At 37.1% G+C, this 22,760-nt stretch overlaps 1 protein-coding gene across 5 annotated transcripts in view; it reads left to right on the forward strand.

The window, feature by feature from the left end:
- Positions 1-22,760, forward strand: part of LOC110457109 (sodium/hydrogen exchanger 10-like) — a 91,025-nt gene that overhangs the window by 14,884 nt on the left and 53,381 nt on the right. For 3 of the 5 annotated variants that reach the window (XM_021508216.1, XM_021508239.1, XM_021508246.1), the window contains exons 1-7: positions 695-974; positions 9,076-9,203; positions 11,742-12,002; positions 14,643-14,780; positions 15,730-15,846; positions 17,388-17,396; positions 21,060-21,221. In XM_021508216.1, coding sequence (XP_021363891.1) covers positions 9,077-9,203; positions 11,742-12,002; positions 14,643-14,780; positions 15,730-15,846; positions 17,388-17,396; positions 21,060-21,221 — 814 coding nt within the window. In that variant the 5' untranslated portion in view covers positions 695-974; position 9,076. Of the gene's footprint in view, positions 1-694; positions 975-9,075; positions 9,204-11,741; positions 12,003-14,642; positions 14,781-15,729; positions 15,847-17,387; positions 17,397-21,059; positions 21,222-22,760 lie in introns of those variants that run through there. The other 2 variants (XM_021508223.1, XM_021508231.1) reach the window with 2 other exon arrangements.

The following is a 22,760-nucleotide window of genomic DNA, read 5'->3' on the forward strand; positions in this document are numbered from 1 at the left end:
AGGGCTGCTACTTCCGGTCACAAACCGCCCATTCATGCCAGCTGGTCACAGTTTGACGACTTACACAGCACGTGTGTCCCACAGGATACATAGTTGTTTTCACAAGTTTTAATATCAAATCGATACCGACTTCAGCAGGTGTGTCTAAGGTAACATGAAGTCTAAGAAGACAGATTAATTTTAAAATCTGATATTTATTAAGATTTTACAATAAAACGCAGTAACATCTGAGGCGGTACAATCGATGATGCGCTCCAGCGCTGAGCTTTGAGGTGCCAATGGGAGAGCATGGATTTTGTTTAACTCATCAACTTGAGACGTTCATTACATTTTTATTCATATTTAACAGGATGAGCAATCCATAATGTACTAATGTGACGAAAATATTCTTTAATTGTGTAATGTCACTTACCAATGTCATAGATGCAATGTATCACCGCAATTTATAAACGATGTAACGGACATGAACACGTTTGACCTCAACTCTTCTCGGACGCAGATAAAGACAGACAGATAGAATGACAGACAGAGAGTGATAGTCTACTGCAGAGACAGAAAAACAGACAGACGGTAGATCTTTTAATAGTAAATTCTACCTTTACAAGACGAACACACAGACCAACAGACGGTACACCTTTCGTGGCGGAATACGTTGACAGACGACAGGCCTATATATATAATAGTGAATAATAACATTATTTACATTTGAATACCTCTCCTGAAATAGGATTGACAATGAGTGACATCAACAGTATATAAAGCTGCAAGGGAGATGTTGGTGCACAAAGATGGGAAGTTTGGGATTAGTGTTCGGTCACGAGGTCTGCGTTACGTTATGTTATCGCGAGAGGAACATTGACAGGCAAGCATCGGGGTCGTGAGCGTTACCCGAACCATTCCCACAGTGTGTCCGACACTGTATAGGTTGGGTTTTTGCGAATTAACATCAATACTGGATATTTCATTCTTAAAACGTAAGTTGACACATTTGAATATTTTGAAGATTTCCTAACGGCTTCGTTTGCCCAAACAAAGTTATGTAAGGTAACATATTAGCATATTACATCACCGAACATTTAACGTACGAATTGATAAATCGTTTAATTACCTCTAGATTTATGTCCCTGGGAAATGGCATTACCAGCGCTAGCTTTGCTGTAATGTATATAAGTAAACAGACTCACAAGCAGGGTACAGACAGGTTTTATATCAGTATACAGACTCACGAGCAGGGTACAGACAGGTTTTATGTAAGTATACAGACTCACGAGCAGGGTACAGACAGGTTTTATATAAGTATACAGGCTCACGAACGGGGTACAGACAGGTTTTATATAAGTATACAGGCTCACGAGCAGGGTACATACAGGTTTTATATCAGTATACAGACTCACGAGCATGGTACAGACAGGTTTTATGTAAGTATACAGACTCACGAGCAGGGTACAGACAGGGTTTATATAAGTATACAGACTCACGAGCAGGTTACATACAGGTTTTATATAAGTATACAGATTCACGAGCGGGGTATAGGCAGGTTTTATATAAGTATACAGACGCACGAGCAGGGTACAAACAGGTTTTATATCAGTATACAGACTCACGAGCATGGTACAGACAGGTTTTATGTAAGTATACAGACTCACGAGCAGGGTACAAACAGGTTTTATATAAGTATACATACTCACGAGCAGGGTACAGACAGGTTTTATGTAAGTCTACAGACTCACGAGCAGGGTACAGACAGGGTTTATATAAGTATACAGACTCACGAGCAGGTTACATACAGGTTTTATATAAGTATACAGACTCACTAGCGGGGTATAGGCAGGTTTTATATAAGTATACAGACTCACGAACGGGGTACAGACAGGTTTTATATAAGTATACAGGCTCACGAGCAGGGTACAGACAGGTTTTATGTAAGTATACAGACTCACGAGCAGGGTACAGAGAGGTTTTATATAAGTATACAGACTCACGAGCGGGGTATAGACAGGTTTTATATAAGTATACAGACTCACGAGCAGGGTATAGACAGGATTTATATAAGTATACAGACTCACGAGCAGGGTACAAACAGGTTTTATATAAGTATACAGACTCACGAGCAGGGTACAGACAGGTTGTATATAAGTATACAGACTCACGAACAGGGTACAGAGAGGTTTTATATCAGTATACAGACTCACGAGTAGGGTACAGACAGGTTTTATATAACTATACAGACTCACGAGCAGGGTCCATACAGGTTTTATATAAGTATACAGCCTCACGAGCGGGGTATAGGCAGGTTTATATAAGTATACAGACTCACGAACAGGGTACAGAGAGGTTTTATATAAGGATACAGACTCACGAGCAGGGTACTTACAGGTTTTATATAAGCATACCGATTCACGAGCGGGGTATAGGCAGGATTATATAAATATACAGACTCACGAGCAGGGTATAGACAGGATTTATATAAGAATACAGACTCACGAGCAGGGTACATACAGGATTTATATCAGTATACAGACTCACGAGAAGGGTACAGACAGGTTTTATATAACTATACAGACTCACGAGCAGGGTCCAAACAGGTTTTATATCAGTATACAGACTCACGAGCAGGGACCATACAGGTTTTATATAAGTATACAGGCGCACGAGCGGGGTATAGGCAGGTTTATATAAGTATACAGACTCACGAGTGGGGTATAGGCAGGTTTTATATAAGGATACAGACTCACGAGCAGGGTACTTACAGGTTTTATATAAGCATACCGATTCACGAGCGGGGTATAGGCAGGTTTATATAAGTATACAGACTCACGAACGGGGTACAGACAGGTTTTATATAAGTATCCAGACTCACGAGCAGGGTACATACAGGTTTTAGATAAGTATACAGACTCACGAGCGGGGGATAGGCAGGCTTTATATAAGTATACAGACTCACGAGTAGGGTACAGACAGGTTTTATATATGTATACAGACTCACGAGCAGGGTACTTACAGGTTTTATATAAGCATACCGATTCACGAGCGGGGTATAGGCAGGTTTTATATAAGTATACAGACTCACGAGCAGGGTACATACAGGATTTATATCAGTATACAGACTCACGAGCAGGGTACAGACAGGTTTTATATAAGTATACAGACTCACGCGCAGGGTATAGACAGGATTTATATAATTATACAGACTCACGAGCAGGGTACAGAGAGGTTTTATATCAGTATACAGACTCACGAGCAGGGGACAGAGAGGTTTTATATAAGTATACAGACTCACGAGCTGGGTATAGGCAGGTTTTATATAAGTATACACACTCACGAGCAGGGTACAGACAGGTTTATATAAGTATACAGACTCACGAGCTGGGTATAGGCAGGTTTTATATAAGTATACACACTCACGAGCAGGGGACAGACAGGGTTTATATAAGTATACAGACTCACGAGCGGGGTATAGGCAGGGTTTATATAAGTATACACACTCACGAGCCGGGTACAGACAGGGTTTATATAAGTATACAGACTCACGAGCAGTGGACAGACAGGTTTTATATAAGTATACAGACTCACGCGCAGGGTATAGACAGGATTTATATAATTATACAGACTCACGAGCAGGGTACAGAAAGGTTTTATATAAGTATACAGACTCACGCGCAGGGTATAGACAGGATTTATATAATTATACAGACTCACGAGCAGGGTACAGACAGGTTTTATATAAGTATACAGACTCACGAGCAGGGTACAGACAGGATTTATATCGGTATACAGACTCACGAGCAGGGTACAGAGAGGTTTTATATAAGTATACAGATTCACGAGCAGGGTACAAACAGGTTTTATATAAGTATACAGACTCACGAGCGGGGTACAGACAGACATTCTTTCAGAGTCAAATCAATTGCTTTACTATGTCTGTCTTTACGTTTTTAACGTTGGTCACAGAAAACTGTAACCGTTCTGAATGAGGGAGGATAGTTTAGGCGGGTGTAGGTCTATCGATGTACCTACACAAATACAGTTACAATTAACAATAAAATGTTAGAGAAAAAGACACCTTTGTACAATATATATGTGTTGGATATGTCTGAACTGACTGTGATACTCATTAACTTCGATGTCTTCGTAAAAAGCTGTTTTATTAAGTGGGGGACTTACTGGTTTTATTAATAACAGATTTTAAACCGTGATACAAATGGTGGTGAAATGGTAACTCTGTAAATTGCGACAATCTCATAGATGACAGTACTGTTCTATAATGAAACTCTCATGAAAGTGATGGTGAAAGAAGTCGGGGAAGTAGACATTGCTATGGGAGGGGGCACAGGGACCTGAACATTTGTTGCAGCTGTATTTGGACCTAAACTGAGGTGTTCAGAGTGATGGTATACACGTTTTAGGGGTTTAGATCAACTTTCGGTAAAAAAAACTCCCCCCTCCGCAATGATGATATATCTGAACTTCTTATTTTAGGTCCAGTTGGGGTTCGGGGAAAACAGAAAGTTCCTTCAGGGAGTACACTGTACTAACGTATTAAAAGCTGTCTCCAGTATTCTAAGCTGAGATATATAAGCTCAGAAATTCTATCTCTGTTATTCTTGTAGATGTAAATTGACCAATTGATTCTTTCAAGTTTTTTTCTGACTATGTAGGGAAGGTTGATACATAATGTACAGACCGTGAATTAACATTTTATTAAACCTGTAAATCTAACTTTTATGTAGGATTAGATGTTGTGTAACCCCCCAGCCGATCACGTTACAAAAGTATAACTGGCAGCGTAGTTCGTCGCTTAACATAGCAAGACAGGGACTTTTTTTCTGAGTGTGGCGTTCTAGAGGGAAGTCGAAGCTGCGTAATTATTTCCGAAAATTAATGTGTTCTTATATGAGCGGAACGAGCAAATTGGTAACATCGAGCGAGAGACAAACGTTTTGCTTGAATTTAGGGTACTTTTATTCTGTAGACTTGCGCACAAAACAATTAAACTACAATTTATTACATCTGCTCGTGGTCCTCTTTTTAAAATAGGTACCGTAGTCTACATTGGTAACAACCCTGCTTTATGTTTTCTTCTGAATATAACATAAAATATAATCAACTAATCTTGTATTTTCTCCTATGATCTGTGTTGATGCTACATATTGCCCCTGATGCTAGTTTACAGATAATATCAAGGAAAGAAACGGATATCTGTTACTATATTTGTTATAGTGTTAGTGGGGGCATCCGTCTCCGTATTTTGTGGGCAAAAAAACCCAGTTAAACATAAAATTTACAATTTTTTTCAAAGTTTTCTTTTCAGTAGCGCTAACAACGTCTTTGTGAAACCATCACATTTTCGGGGACAATAACGTCACACATTACTCCCAAATTATAAAATTATGTGAAGGGCAAACACGCCTTGAATTTGTAAGTTAATTAGAAAAATATGTGGATATATTAATAAGTGCGTCTGACTTCTCTGACATTCTGTATGATGTTTCAGATTATTTACGAGGAAATTATTTCTATAAAAATACCCACGAAATCATGCGCTTTAATATATACGGTCCATGTATTCTACCGTGCCTCCGGGTCATGAACGGTAATAACGAAACTGCATAATTATTACATAACAAATTAAATTACATTATTCAGTGCGTTTGCACGCGTTCAATTACGTTTCATGGTACAGTATATATACACTGAATGGCTCTTACCTCGTCTAACGTTACACCGATCAAATACACTAAAACATTATATAAAAATAAAATGACAACGATGTGTTTCACATAATCATGAATTGTCTAAAGGTGACATTAGGTTGAAAACGTAGAATACGTGCAGAACGTATACTACTTCCCAGATACACATTTTATGTATTTTACAAGGATTTCGGCGCGGGGAGCCTTAATAGGGCAGGAAACCGGAGTAGCCGGAGAAAACACACTTCATCAAGCTGTGACCCCATGTTTTCATGTCCGGTCGGGGAATCGAACCCTGGCCGCCTTGAGGACCTGTGAGCGTGTTATCCACTACGCCACGCAATACCTGTCCTTAGTAGGACATAGTGGGTAGGACATGTCAACGACAGATCCGGATACTCGTACAAACACGCAACCACTGTACCCCAAGGAGATAAACACTTGAAACTGTTCCGGTGACAGAGTTGTAGCAGAAGGAATGTAGTTGGGCGAGATCATATACTATTTTATCTCTTTTATATAACAGCGTGTCTGATTGGATTATATTGATCATGTGACAGAGTAGATTGAAGGGTTTGCTCACGCGCTCGAGTTTTCGCGGTCATATTTCCCTAACAAGAGAAACAAATTGAGTTACGTGGGACTGAAGCAGACGACAACTATAGCGTGACGTGCTATTTGAAATCTTGGTATAACAAAATTGATATTGCTCTCAATAGGTAAACACGATTTTTCGCTTTCACGAAATTTAATTGTATCATGTTTCACGAGAGCAAATCATGAAACAAAATAGTTAATCTCAGGAAAAGAAAGAATCGTATCTCTACAAGAAATCGGGCACAATTTTGTGAACTGTCTTGGTTTATACGTCAATGATGTGCACATTTGTGCTTTTTTTAACGGCACAAAACATACTGCAATGTACAATAAAGATTACTGTTAAATGTACCTCGCTGTCCAGCTTTATAACTTAAGCAGGAATCTCCGTCCATAATCGACCAATAGTTTTTTACTTTCAATGTTTTATCAAAGTAAATAAGCCCCAGCGATGTCTGCATAAATTGCTGGGGCTGGGAGAGCTACTTGTGTGACATACTAATTCATACAGGAAATGTGTCACAGGTCTAGTGAATGTAAGGATTACTTTTCTGTATAACTTAAACTTAAATGGTCGTGCGTTTTTGTGTGTAGTTTTCAGTGTCAGAATTGGTTATCCGGAACATTAATAGGTGCGTCTCCAGTCAGTATCCGGTATTCAGTAGTGATGTGTTCCCATTACAATGTACCTAGCCTCCAAACACAATCGGCTTTCGAGTTGGTTCATAATACTATGTATATCATCAGCCTCAAAACAGGGCTGTAAATTATGGCAAACCAAGTTTTCATCAACATCAAAACAAAATGTTCTCGTTAGAAGTAGCAGAGATATCGCCAAAAGGTAACGTATAAGATAATGAAATAGAAATCTATATTTAAGGATTAACTTGAATATATTTTTCATGTTATGGAGATATAACACAAAAATACGGAGTGTACTCTAAATAAACCGCGAAGCGGTTTAGGACTCACACAACTAAATCATTTACTATATGTTATTACCAAACATTTTAGCTAATAACTTTAATATTTGAAGTTCAAAACTAGTGACAACTGTCTAGATTCATAAATACATACCTTGCAAAGGCTACAAAATGACTTTTTTGGTAGGTTTAGTGGCATATTTGAGTGTCACAGCGCCAAGAAGTTGACAACCGGAAGTTTACAAGCAAAACCGGTGACCCAAAACAGAAACGACCCGAGACATTTTGCCCCTGTGCAAATCCACACACAGACATGGAAATATATCAAAAGTATATATTTTTCAAAAGTTAAATACCTAAACATTTCATTTATCTAAAAATCTGTCATCAGTTCCTTATTAAACTCCTTCAGTGGCCCAGTAATTAGCCGGAACTTATTTCAAATAGGAACTACAAACGTATGAAACACTTGCTGATTGGCTGATTTAGTTTATGATGAGAGTACACTCCGGTTTTTTGTGTTATAGCTCCACAATATGAAAAATATATTCAAGTTAATCCTTATAATTTAATCTACTATACACAATCCCTGTGGAAATCCACTTTTATTGATGGACTCTTTTCTCTTAGAAAGTATTGCGCCGCTGTATCAACCAATCAAAAGCGACATTACAAATGGCGACGTCATTTTTTTACGTTATAGGATAATAACATACATTTTTAAGCCAATGGAAATGCTTGTTACAAGCAAGATTAAATTGTTTATATATAACACGAATTATAGGAACTCAGTAAATCAAGATATTACATCAATTGCATCAGATATGCAAGAAAAGTAAATATTTCCGTAATTAATAGCAACATCTTATTAATATATATAAAATATCGTGTAAACTTAATGAGGTATCTCTTATAGAAATACATCAAAGTACAGTCAAGTGGTCAAACTGGACATTTGGAACGGACTATGAATATGGGGATAGCGATAAGTGGAAGTGCATACAATACATACATTCATTAGAACAAATATGTCTCTTCACGTGATGTCCCTTTAAGAACGGTTAATAAACGGGATGATATTATATCTAAACGATTCTTTGACTAAAAGTGTCAATAAGTAAATAAGCTAATAACTCTGAGTTAATATCAGGTTATTAAACGTTTGAGGCTCGTGTGAATTTTTATCATTCTGTTAGAATCAGTCAGCACTCGACATAACTTATGAGGCTGTGCCGATTATCCACGGTACAGGTGAGAAAATGGGCTCCCTTTAACTGTCACTATATTTAGTGACACCACCATAGTGAAATCATCAAATTTATTTATGGTGATAACAATAACCAATATGACATCACAAATTATTCCTTACTGATATCAGGGACGTACTCTATATACTGTCCCTGCTAATATATCATCATTCTTTAAAAAATATGTGCGATATCCCTAGAACGAATTGGTGTCGGTTTAAATACTGTAGGTGATGTAACCAACCCCCGTGGACGTCCATTGGTGGGTTCATACATTGAATTCCGATGTACATTGAGCAATAAAATCAATTCCAATGTTCAACGTCAGTCAAATCGTAAGAGCCAGACATTTTCTTTAACTAGTACAAAATGAATGTCATTATACAGTACTATCAAATTCTTTAAAAGAGGTTCAGAACATCACACATCTGTCTTCCTCCGATTTTTCATGAAAATAAATTTCAGACACAATAAAATATTAGTAGCTGCCGACATCGTCTAATCATTACGTCACTATGACGTCACTTGGCTACATATTGACAATGGCGATACACTCACTTCCGGATGTTTATTTCGGTACAAAAAAGATAATTGAAGTGTTTGTTATTATTGTAGAATGAACACTACATTGGAACCAACGACACACGACTATGGCAACGTCACAGGTCATCACAAAAAGTGGCATATTGTTGAACATGAATCCGCCATCATTTTCTTCATATTCTGCAGCTGTGCCGTTGGAGGTAATAACGTTAGTGGTACACTTCCGTTGTAGTCATATGTTGCAATGTTTTAAATTCCTGATGTTTTTGTGGTATTCACTAATAAATGTAACTAACACTTTTCTACATATTGCAGTAATGTTAAATCACAATTATGTTAGATATTTAGTGGGATTTTTTTTTTTATAAATTTATGTAGAAACAGTGGCGTAGCAAATAATGTTTCGGAGTGAATTTTACTTGGCCCCATCCTCGAGATCCAGGGGTTACGCTCACTTTCGCTCTCTGCACCCTTGGGATATGTCATAGCAAAATCGAAGGCTATGTGTGCACCGCTTTGTGGATCAGACGAGAAGGCTAGTTTGATCCTTTAATGTACATCAAAAGAGTATCGCAGTTTGAAGTCGGGCGCCCCTCCTCTATAATCTTCAAAGCACAGGGGCATGGATCGCTTTGCTTTACTTGTAATATAAAAAAATGTATATATTAGTATAGGAGACCCCTATTTTTTATATTACAAGTAAAGCGATCCATGCCCCTGTGCTTCAAAGGCCAAAGTAACAGCCTAAGTAGTGATTGGTCAGGATTTTTTTTACCTGACACCAATCAACCAGCTAACCGTGTGCCTTCAATTTTGCTATGACATATTCCGGGGTGCAGAGAGCGAAAGTGAGCGTAACACCTGAATATCGAGGATGACTACAGTAGGCCCTAGAAGCAATCTCACGTAAAACTAAACACTACTTTTGATATGAATAATTTAAAATTTTGTACTTCACTAACTAGTTTTTAATTTAGAATTCTACATAAACCTTTGAGATTTTTCAACGTTTTTATCAGGTCAAAATTTTCAAGAAGATTTTTTTTTTAATTCTTTCCTATTTTACGATTGATACAGATGCTTCATATTAATCATTAAAACATAAATAAATAAATATAAATATATGATAAAAAAATTCTTGAAAATCTTAGTGTATGTGCTTGTATGCTCAAGCATACATATATATACACTGAGAAAATAGGAACAGTGATTAGCATCAGTTAAGTATCATGGACATTACTTTAGCCCACATAGTCTGGGAAGTAATGACATCAAGCAAGCTAGGTATTTAGATAAAATTAATTCAATCCTAATATTTTTCTGTAACTTTATTTAATAAATGTGCTTAACTCTCCAAAAATCAGTTGATTTTTAAAATATATTGCTGTTTCAATGCAATTAATATATTAATTGGTATTGTAAATTATTATTCCATGTTCTTAGTATTAACAACTTGTTGTCTAAAATTGCAATTTGGGTGAAATTATTTAAGCAGCTAAAGCTCAAAATATGTCATGTGATTAAAAATGATGACCCTCAGTTTGAAAAATTGTGTTTGATTAATGTATATATACCAATTGTATTAATTGTATATCTATGTACTGTAAAGCGCTTTAGAGTGGCCTATGTTAGCTAGATAGGGCACTATATCATATACTGTATGCTTATTTATTTATTTTATAAACTGATTAACTTTAAAGGTTAAAGGCATTGATAAGTTTGGGTTATAATTGCTAAAGTTCCCTTAATTCAGACCTATTATTTTTTCATTTTAGTTTTTTCCCCTCAAATATACACATAGATCAACTTCAAAGAATTTTTCCTGCTTCCCTTTGTTAGGTGTTCATCTTCAATTTTGACACATTCTTTTTAATTTCTGGAACATTGATAGAGCGTAGTAAATGACTGCAGATTATAGGTCTGATATATGTGTGAGTTCAAATCCCTGAGTTTCTGTTTGAGACATTTTTTGTTTATTTTCAATTTTGTTTTCAGATTTAACCAAGTTTTGAACATCTGTAATTCTGTAATTACATTGAAAAATGTGTTTTGTAAGGACAAAATATATAGAAAATGATTTAAACTCGTTTTTCTAAACAGTGTTAATGTGATAATACATATACTAGCTTGATAATAATATGTATTTAAAAAAAGATAAACTACAATGTTATTTAGTTTAAAGCGGCCTGGTTTGACGGACTGATTGTCTTCCTTACTTGTTTTATATGTGGCCATTTTATCAAAGTTTTTCTCCCCTACTTCATATTATGTGGCCATGGTATTATATAAGATTATTTCTCTTATTTGTAATGCAGCAATGGTATTTTATCAAAGATTGTCTCCCCTACTTGTTACGCGGCCATGGTATTATATAAGATTGTCTCCCCTACTTGTTATGCAGCAATGGTAATTTATCAAAGATTGTCTCCCCTACTTATTATGTGGCCATGGTATTATATAAGATTGTTTCTCTTACTTGTAATGCAGCAATGGTAATTTATCAAAGATTGTCTCCCCTACTTATTATGTGGCCATGGTATTATATAAGATTGTTTCTCTGATTTGTAATGCAGCAATGGTATTTTATCTAAGATTGTCTCCCTTACTTGTTATGCGGCCATGGTATTATCTAAGATTGTCTCCCTTACTTGTTATGCGGCCATGGTATTATCTAAGATTGTCTCCCTTACTTGTAATGCAGCCATGGTATTATCTAAGATTGTCTCCCCTACTTGTAGTCCTGGTACGGAGAGTCATCCAGAATCTCAACCTGCGAATGCCGTACACAGTGGTACTCCTTGTACTGGGAGTATTGTTTGGACTGCTGTCCGGCCAGAACAGGAGTATACACGAGTATGCCAGTGTGGTCAACATAGATCCTCACCTCTTGCTCAACATATTTCTTCCTGTACTTATCTTTGAATCAGCTTTTGCCATGGAGGTGCACACTTTTATGAAAACTTTCGTTCAGGTTCTCCTGTTAGCTATACCTGGACTAGGTGAGTAGACTTAACAAGAACCAAAGTATTTAAATGTAAATTGACCATGAGATTTAGACATTTCTTTTTTCTCTTTTTTTTCCCAAACTCAAGTGGGAATCCTATAAGATGCTTGATTTATTTTACTTTATCATTTCTGAAAGATCTAGAAAAATAATGCCTGTGTGGAAAGCTAGCAACAGCTTAATTCTTACAGATATGTTAGTACTATCCTAGCATCACTGTTTACTTGTAAAGTGGGGTTTGTGTTGTGTTGTACCAAAGTCCTGTGTTACAGCCCTGACATCACTCTGTATATATCTATAATCCTGGATTACAGCCCTGACATCACTATTCATACCTATCATCCTGTTTTACAGCTCTGACATCACTCTTTATACCTATCATCCTGTTTTACAGCCCTGACATCGCTATTCATACCTATTATCCTTTGTAACAGCCCTGACATCACTTTATCCTGTGTTACAGCTCTGACATCACCCTGTGTACCTGTCATCCTGTGTTACAGCTCTGACATCACTCTGTGTACCTGTCATCCTGTGTTACAGCCCTGACATCACTCTGTGTACCTATCATCCTGTGTTACAGCTCTGACATCACCCTGGGTACCTATCATCCTGTGTTACAGCCCTGACATCACTCTGTGTACCTATCATCCTGTGTTACAGCCCTGACATCACTCTTTATACCTGTAATCTTGTGTTACAGCCCTGACATCATTCTGTATACCTATCATCCTGTGTTACAGCTCTGACATCACCCTGTGTACCTATCATCCTGTGTTACAGCCCTGACATCACTTTGTATACCTATCATACTCTGTTACAGCCCTGACATCACTTTGTATACCTATCATACTCTGTTACAGCCCTGAAATCACTTTGTATACCTATCATCCTGTGTTACAGCCCTGACATCACTTTGTATGCCTATTATCCTGTGTTACAGCCCTGACATCACTATTTATACCTATTATCCTGTGTAACAGCCCTGACACCACTCGTTATACATATCATCCTGTGTTACAGCCCTAACATCACTCGTTATATATATCATTCCGTGTTACAGCCCTGACATCACTCTGTATACCTATTATCCTGTGTTACAGCCCTGACATCACTCTTTATACCTGTAACCATGTGTTACAGCCCTGACACCACTCATTATACATATCATCCCGTGTTACAGCCCTGACATCACTCTTTATACCTGTAATCTTGTGTTCCACCTCTGACATCACTCTATAAACCTATCATCATGTGTTACAGCCCTGACATCACTCTATATACCTGTAATCTTGTGTTACAGCCCTGACATCATTCTGTATACATATCATCCCGTGTTACAGCCCTGACATATCACTCTTTATACCTGTAATCCTGTGTTACAGCCCTGACATCACTCTTTATACCTGTAACCATGTGTTACAGCCCTGACACCACTCGTTATACATATCATCCCGTGTTACAGCCCTGACATCACTCTTTATACCTGTAATCTTGTGTTACAGCCCTGACATATCTCTCTTTATACCTGTAATCTTGTGTTACAGCCCTGACATATCACTATTTATACCTGTAATCTTGTGTTACAGCTCTTACATCACTCTTTATTCCTGTAATCTTGTGTTACAGCCCTGACATATCACTCTTTATACCTGTAATCTTGTGTTACAGCCCTGACATCACTCTTTATACCTATCATCCTGTGTTACAGCCCTGACATCACTCTTTATACCTGTAATCCTGTGTTACAGCCCTGACATCACTCTTTACACCTGTAATCTTGTGTTACAGCCCTGACATCGCTCTTTATACCTGTAATCTTGTGTTACAGCCCTGACATCACTCTTTATACCTGTAATCTTGTGTTACAGCCCTGACATCACTATTTATACCTATCATCCTGTGTTGCAGTGCTGTCATTATCTGTAAACATATCATCCCGTGTTACAGCCCTGACATCACTCTTTATACCTGTAATCTTGTGTTACAGCTCTTACATCACTTTGTAGCAAAGTCCTGATATACCTGTAATCATGTTACAGCCCTGACATCACTTTTTATACCTATAATCAAATGTTACAGCCCTTAATCACTCTTTATATCTGTAATCTTTTGTTACAGCCATGCAATCCCTTTTTATACCTGTAATCTTGTGTTGCACTGCTGTCATCATTCTGTATACATACCTGCATATAACCTATGTTACAGCCCTGACATCACCTTTTTATCTTTAATTCTGTGTTACAGCCCTGACATCACCTAATTATCTGTAATTCTGTGTTACAGCCCTGACATCACCTAATTATTTGTAATTCTGTGTTACAGCTCTGACATCACTTTTTATCTGTAATTCTGTGTTACAGCCCTGGCATCACTTTTTATCTGTAATTCTGTGTTACAGTCCTGGCATCACTTTTTTATCTGCAATTCTGTGTTACAGTCCTGGCATCACTTTTTATCTGTAATTCTGTGTTACAGTCCTGGTATCACTTTTTATCTGTAATTCTGTGTTACAGCCCTGAAATCTCCTATTTATCTGTAATTCTGTGTTCCAGTCCTGGCATCATTTTTTACCTGTATCTTGTTATGCAGCCTTGACAAAAATAATTACCTGTATTTTGTTATTAACTTACAGCACTGGCCTCACTTTTCACCTGTTTCCTGGCGCGTTACCTCTTCACCTATGACTGGGATTGGAATACAGGGATGATGTTTGGAGCCATACTCAGTGCCACAGATCCTGTAGCCGTGGTTGCTTTGCTCAGGGATTTAGGTAGGAACATTTTAATAGAATTATTTCATCTGTAGATTTAGCTGCCATTCTGGCCATGTTGTAACATATTCCATTTTCTTGCTGTTTTGTGCTAGAGTAAAGAAGCTTTCTGTTTTGTGCTAGAGTAAAATAGCTTGCTGTTTTGTGCTAGAATAAAGTAGGTTGCTGTTTTGTGCTAGAGTAAAGTAGCTTGCTGTTTTGTGCTAGAATCAAGTAGTTTACTGTTTTGTGCTAGAGTAAAGTAGCTTGTTGTTTTGTGCTAGAGTAAAGTAGCTTGCTGTTTTGTGCTAGAATAAAGTAGCTTGCTGTTTTGTGCTAGAGTAAAGTAGCTTGCTGTTTTGTGCTAGAGTAAAGTAGCTTGCTGTTTTGTGCTAGAATAAAGTAGTTTACTGTTTTGTGCTAGAATAAAGTAGCTTGCTGTTTTGTGCTATGCTAAAGTAGCTTGCTGTTTTGTGCTAGAGTAAAGTAGCTTGCTGTTTTGTGCTGGAGTAAAGTAGCTTGCTGTTTTGTGCTAGAGTAAAGAAGCTTGCTAGGTTTTGTATATTACTTGGTTGTTACATTACATAATATAATCATTGTAGTTTTACTGTCATCAGCTACAATTTTTATTTTACCTGATGTTTGAAATATACATCTCACTAAAGGAATACATTTAGTTAACATGCAATTACCACGTACCATCTGAAGAAAACCATTTTTCTTTATACATTTTAATGTTTTTCACAAGGCCAACAACTGCAGATCTATATTGACTGCTGAAATGTAGTTTGACATTGTCAAGTTGTATAGGAATAAAGTCATGAATCATTTATAAATATGTCCCCAATTCTCTTTGCAAAGACAGTGATAAATGACTTTATTTTCAAAAAGCTTTCATAAATAGTAGAACATTTTATCTGATTTGTTGAAAATAATATGATTGTTATTTAATTTATAACATTTTCCACAGGAGCATCTAAAAAGCTGGCTATGGTGATTGAAGGAGAATCCCTCCTGAACGACGGAGCAGCAATTGTCTTCTTCCAGATATTTTTGAAACTTTCAACATCTGGAGCAGAAATAGATGGTAAAATTGATAATATTTCCTGATCTCTACTGATCAGTTAAAGTAGGAATCATATACTTTTGTAAATAAGGCAATAATCCTGTATATACTTAAATGTGGCACCACTAACAAAAGTAACAATGGTAATCACTGTTGATGCTGTAAATCTTTAATATTACATCACTATCACAGCTGTATATATAAATCTGGCATCATTATAATGCTGTTTTTATACCTGAATGTAGAATCATTATATAATCTGTATATTTACATGTGGTGGCATCTCTGTTAATACTTGATAAATATACTTTAGTGTGGCATCAATGTCAATGATGTATATACATAAATCTGGCATCACTAATAAAGCTGTGTACTTAAATGTTATGGCATCTCTGTCAATGCTGTTTATATAATTAACTAAGGCATCAATATCAATGCTATGCTGTATGAACATCATTCTGGCATTACTAACAATCTGTATACTTCAATGTGGTGGCATCATTATCTTTGCAGTATGAACTTAAATGTGGCATCTCTATCATTCATGCATAAACTTAAATGTGGAATCACTATCAATCCTGCATATAATTAAATGTGGCATCACTATCAATCCAGTATATACTTAAATATGGCATCACTATCAATTCTGAATATAATTAAATGTGGCATCACTATCAATCCTGCATATAGTTAAATGTGGCATCACTATCAATCCTGTATATACTTAAATGTGGCATCTCTATCAATGCTGTTTCCTTAAATGTGGCATTACTGTCATTGCTGTAGACTTTAATGTGGTATTACTATTAATACTGTATAAGCTTTAATGCAGTATCACACAGTAAGTGTTGTAAACTTAAATGTGGCATCTCTTTCAGTGCTGGTTACCTAAATGTGGCATCTTTATTAATTCTTTTCCATGTGTACTGTTAACTGTACTATATATACTTAAATGTGGCATCATCTCATATACTATGTAGTGTTTATGATCTTTTCTTTGAAGAGAAAAATGTAAGATCAAATCAAAGGCGTGCCACTGTAATTGAAAATGTTCAATTTTTGAAGCAGCAAAGGAAATTTTCCATGCATTACACGTTAATGTTATGAATGTGATGAAGCTTTAAAGACCTAGTGAACCTTTTGTATGGTACACTATATTAATTTTATGATTGTGATCATGATCATGACACTGATTTGATTTATATAGTTCTTGCACAGTTTACATTTGAATAAAGAAGACAAGTTACTCCTGAATCTAGGTTTCCAATAACATAACTCCGCCGTTAAATGGTGCTGAGTAGTTTTGACTTGTTAAGCGGGCCATCATTGGAGTACAACTGTTTGGTAACTGTTACACGGTGGTGATGGAGACCAAATGCAATGATCCTAGCAGCTTAGAACTAGTCATGCAGCACTAGTATGAAAGAGTTCTAGAAATCTAGATACAGGAGTTTCTTCTTTTTCTTCTATTTATTTGCTTAACATTAAGAGGGCTTCTGTATGTAACTGTATAAGAATATGGTCTGTGTAATTGTTGACCTGCATCTCTTGTTTCCTCACAGTTTCAATTGGTAAGGATAATACCAACACGTAGTTCAGCTTCCTGTAGAACCCGACTAACTGCTCCCATTTTAACTTGTATATGGCTGCACATGGACATGTTTGCCACAATCCTCTTGATAATGTTCCTGATTAACACTGAGGCCAACCTTTCTTCCATAATTATAATAACTTCTTACAAAAAAATAAAAAAATTGTAACCAAGACCTATTTAGATATAAATTATCAAATATATGTACAAAGGTTATACCCCATGGTAAAATATCTGTCATAAGCATTGTTAGGATTCTATATATACAAAATGTACAGGTATAATAGCTTTGTGAACATCCTTTACATAATTATCTGTCTGTCTCTGCAATTCTCCCAGTGATTGTTTATTTTTCTTTCCTACAGTGTGACAATTCTTTGTGTGATTTTCTGTCTGTCTGTCTGCAATTCTTCCTGTGATTGTCTATCTGTCCTACTGTGACAATTCTTTGTGTGATTGTCTATCTGTCCTACTGTGACAATTCTTCCTGTGATTGTCTATCTGTCCTACTGTGACAATTCTTCCTGTGATTGTCTATCTGTCCTACTGTGACAATTCTTTGTGTGATTGTCTATCTGTCCTACTGTGACAATTCTTCCTGTGATTGTCTATCTGTCCTACTGTGACAATTCTTCCTGTGATTGTCTATCTGTCCTACTGTGACAATTCTTCCTGTGATTGTCTATCTGTCCTACTGTGACAATTCTTCCTGTGATTGTCTATCTGTCCTACTGTGACAATTCTTCCTGTGATTGTCTATCTGTCCTACTGTGACAATTCTTCCTGTGATTGTCTATCTGTCCTACTGTGACAATTCTTTGTGTGATTGTCTATCTGTCCTACTGTGACAATTCTTCCTGTGATTGTCTATCTGTCCTACTGTGACAATTCTTCCTGTGATTGTCTATCTGTCCTACTGTGACAATTCTTCCTGTGATTGTCTATCTGTCCTACTGTGACAATTCTTCCTGTGATTGTCTATCTGTCCTACTGTGACAATTCTTCCTGTGATTGTCTATCTGTCCTACTGTGACAATTCTTTGTGTGATTGTCTATCTGTCCTACTGTGACAATTCTTCCTGTGATTGTCTATCTGTCCTACTGTGACAATTCTTCCTGTGATTGTCTATCTGTCCTACTGTGACAATTCTTCCTGTGATTGTCTATCTGTCCTACTGTGACAATTCTTCCTGTGATTGTCTATCTGTCCTACTGTGACAATTCTTCCTGTGATTGTCTATCTGTCCTACTGTGACAATTCTTCCTGTGATTGTCTATCTGTCCTACTGTGACAATTCTTTGTGTGATTGTCTATCTGTCCTACTGTGACAATTCTTCCTGTGATTGTCTATCTGTCCTACTGTGACAATTCTTCCTGTGATTGTCTATCTGTCCTACTGTGACAATTCTTCCTGTGATTGTCTATCTGTCCTACTGTGACAATTCTTCCTGTGATTGTCTATCTGTCCTACTGTGACAATTCTTCCTGTGATTGTCTATCTGTCCTACTGTGACAATTCTTCCTGTGATTGTCTATCTGTCCTACTGTGACAATTCTTCCTGTGATTGTCTATCTGTCCTACTGTGACAATTCTTCCTGTGATTGTCTATCTGTCCTACTGTGACAATTCTTCCTGTGATTGTCTATCTGTCCTACTGTGACAATTCTTCCTGTGATTGTCTATCTGTCCTACTGTGACAATTCTTCCTGTGATTGTCTATCTGTCCTACTGTGACAATTCTTCCTGTGATTGTCTATCTGTCCTACTGTGACAATTCTTCCTGTGATTGTCTATCTGTCCTACTGTGACAATTCTTCCTGTGATTGTCTATCTGTCCTACTGTGACAATTCTTCCTGTGATTGTCTATCTGTCCTACTGTGACAATTCTTCCTGTGATTGTCTATCTGTCCTACTGTGACAATTCTTCCTGTGATTGTCTATCTGTCCTACTGTGACAATTCTTCCTGTGATTGTCTATCTGTCCTACTGTGACAATTCTTCCTGTGATTGTCTATCTGTCCTACTGTGACAATTCTTCCTGTGATTGTCTATCTGTCCTACTGTGACAATTCTTCCTGTGATTGTCTATCTGTCCTACTGTGACAATTCTTTGTGTGATTGTCTATCTGTCCTACTGTGACAATTCTTCCTGTGATTGTCTATCTGTCCTACTGTGACAATTCTTCCTGTGATTGTCTATCTGTCCTACTGTGACAATTCTTCCTGTGATTGTCTATCTGTCCTACTGTGACAATTCTTCCTGTGATTGTCTATCTGTCCTTCTGTGACAATTCTTTGTGTGATTGTCTATCTGTCCTACTGTGACAATTCTTCCTGTGATTGTCTATCTGTCCTACTGTGACAATTCTTCCTGTTTGCTTGTTTGTTTGTCTGCGATTCTTGACCTTTCGTTGTTTTTCTGTCCTAGTGTGACAATTCCTTGTGATTGTTTGTATACATGTATTTTCCCTTCTGTCTAACATTTTTCCTCTGATCTTCCATCTGTTTACATTCTTTTTGTCGTTGTTTGTCTTCTGTCTATCTGTCATTCTTCCTCTGAATATTTGCACGTCCATCTTTTGATCTTTACATTTTTTTTGTGATTGTCTATCTATCTACTTTCTTTCTATGGCTTTTCATCCTTCTTTCTATCAGTTCGTCCACCAAATTGTTCTGTGATGTCTATATGTCTGTCATGTGATTTTAACTGATGTCAGTAATATTTTCTAATAATTCGTCAATACAGTATAATTATACCTCTTGTTAATCCTATTTCTATTTCGTCATTTCGCTTATTCTATCGATAACTGTTACATTCTTTTGCTTTTGCTGATCTTTATCCTTGTAACCTGGTCTCTCCTATCCTATCCTTTTTTCATCCTTATGCTGTGTCCATCCATGTTATTATATTTGCTAATTTTATCATTCTCACCTCCACCTGCTTATCCTGTTGTCTGTACATCCATTTCCTCATCCTGTTCTTGTTCCTTTACTAGTCTTATCACTTTGAAGTATTTACTTTATTTACTTTCCCCATACATATGTTACTTCTATTGATGCTATTTCTAATTGCTTTCCTTTCTGTGTTATTATGACGTAACATTAGCCTCCTCCACTCTGGGTACCTGGATTATTGCATTATATCCTGTCTTTGCCTCGGTAATAGATGACATATATACATCTATATTGGCTTTTTAACTACTCTTCTCCAATTTACCTAGAAAAATTGACCACCATTGTAACCCACAAACACGAGTTTATAGGGTGGTGTTATCTGATGTCACATCATAAGAATAAGACAACTTTACTTTTCTGTTTTCTTTAAGAGATACAGCATGTTTTTTTTTTGTTTTTTTTTTTTATATATTTGATGTTTTGTGGTAGATTATATATAAAACAAATATGAGAAATAATATACAGGTTGTATTGAATTGAAAATGAAAGAAATATTGTTCTGGTTACTGTCATCATTCCTATATATAAGGAAATAGAAGCGCATGTTTTCATACAGTATCTGATTTTTTAAAAGTATATGATATGAGCCTAGATTTTGAGATTACTGTTATGTTTATGAGTTATCAGGTATTTATATTAAATATCACAATTTTTAATGTTCAAATTTTAATCATTAATTTTTCAGCTGGTGAAATAATTTGGGAATTTGTGCGTGTGGCAGTCGGTGGCCCTTTATGGGGATTTCTGATGGCAAAAATAACTCTCTTCTGGTTGTCACGTATATTCAATGATGCCCTTACAGAAATCACCATTACGCTGGCCTCAACATATATCACCTACTACATGGGTAAGTGTAAATACAGACCCTACATACATAACCTACTACATGGGTAAGTGTACTTAGAGGTCCTACATACATAACCTACAGCAGGAGAAAGTGTAAATACAGGTCCTTCATACATCACCTCCTACATGGGTAGGTGTAATTACAGGTCTTACATACATCACCTACTACATTGGTCCGTGTAATTACAGGTCCTACATGCATCACCTACAACAGGGGAAAGTTTAAATACAGGTCCTATATACATCACCTACAACAGGGGAAGTGTAAATACAGGTCCTACACACATCACCTACTACATGGGTAGGTGTAATTTCAGGTCCTACATACATCACCTGCTACATGGGTAAGTGTAATTACGGGGCCTACATACATCACCTACAACATGTTAAAGCGTAAATACAAGTACTACATACATAACCTACTACATGGGTAGGTGTAATTACAGGGCCTACATACATCACCTATAACAGGGGAAAGCGTAAATACAGGTCCTACATACGTCACCTACAACAGGGGAAAGTGGAAATACAGGGCCTACATACATCACCCACAACAGGGGAAAGTGTAAATAAAGGTCCTACATACATCACCTATTACATACATCACCTACTACATTGGAAAGTGTAATTACAGGTCCTATATACATCACCTACTACATGGGTAAGGGTAATTACGGGTCCTACATACATCACCTATAACAGGGGAAAGTGTAAATACAGACCCTACACACATCACCTACTACATGGGTAGGTGTAATTTCAGGTCCTACATACATCACCTTCTACATGGGTAAGTGTAATTACCGGGCCTACATACATCACCTACAACATGTTAAAGCGTAAATACAAGTACTACATACATAACCTACTACATGGGTAGGTGTAATTACAGGGCCTACATACATCACCCACAACAGGGGCAAGTGTAAATACAGGTCCTACGTACATCACCTACAACAGGGGAAAGAGTAAATACAGGTCCTACATACGTCACCTACAACAGGGGAAAGTGTAAGTACAGGTCCTACATACATCACATACTACATGGGTAGGTGTAATTTCAGGTCCTACATACATCACCTGCTACATGGGTAAGTGTAATTACGGGGCCTACATACAGCACCTAAAACAGGGGAAAGTGTAAATAAAAGTCCTACATACATCACCTACTACAGGGGTAAGTGTAAATACAGGTCCTACAGACATCACCTACTACATGGGAAAGTGTAATTACAGGTCCTACACACATCACCTACTACATGGGTAGGTGTAATTTCAGGTCCTACATACATCACCTGCTACATGGGTAAGTGTAATTACGGGGCCTACATACATCACCTACCACAGGGGAAAGGGGAAATACAGGTCCTACCTACATCACCTACAACAGGGGAAAGGGTAAATAAAAGGCCTACATACATCACCTTCTACATGGGTAAGTGTAATTACGGGGCCTACATACAGCACCTAAAACAGGGGAAAGTGTAAATAAAGGTCCTACATACATCACCTACGACATGGGTAAGTGTAATTACATGTC

This window comes from Mizuhopecten yessoensis, unplaced genomic scaffold, assembly GCF_002113885.1.
Source record: "Mizuhopecten yessoensis strain PY_sf001 unplaced genomic scaffold, ASM211388v2 scaffold1079, whole genome shotgun sequence".
In the NCBI taxonomy this organism is placed as follows: domain Eukaryota; kingdom Metazoa; phylum Mollusca; class Bivalvia; order Pectinida; family Pectinidae; genus Mizuhopecten; species Mizuhopecten yessoensis.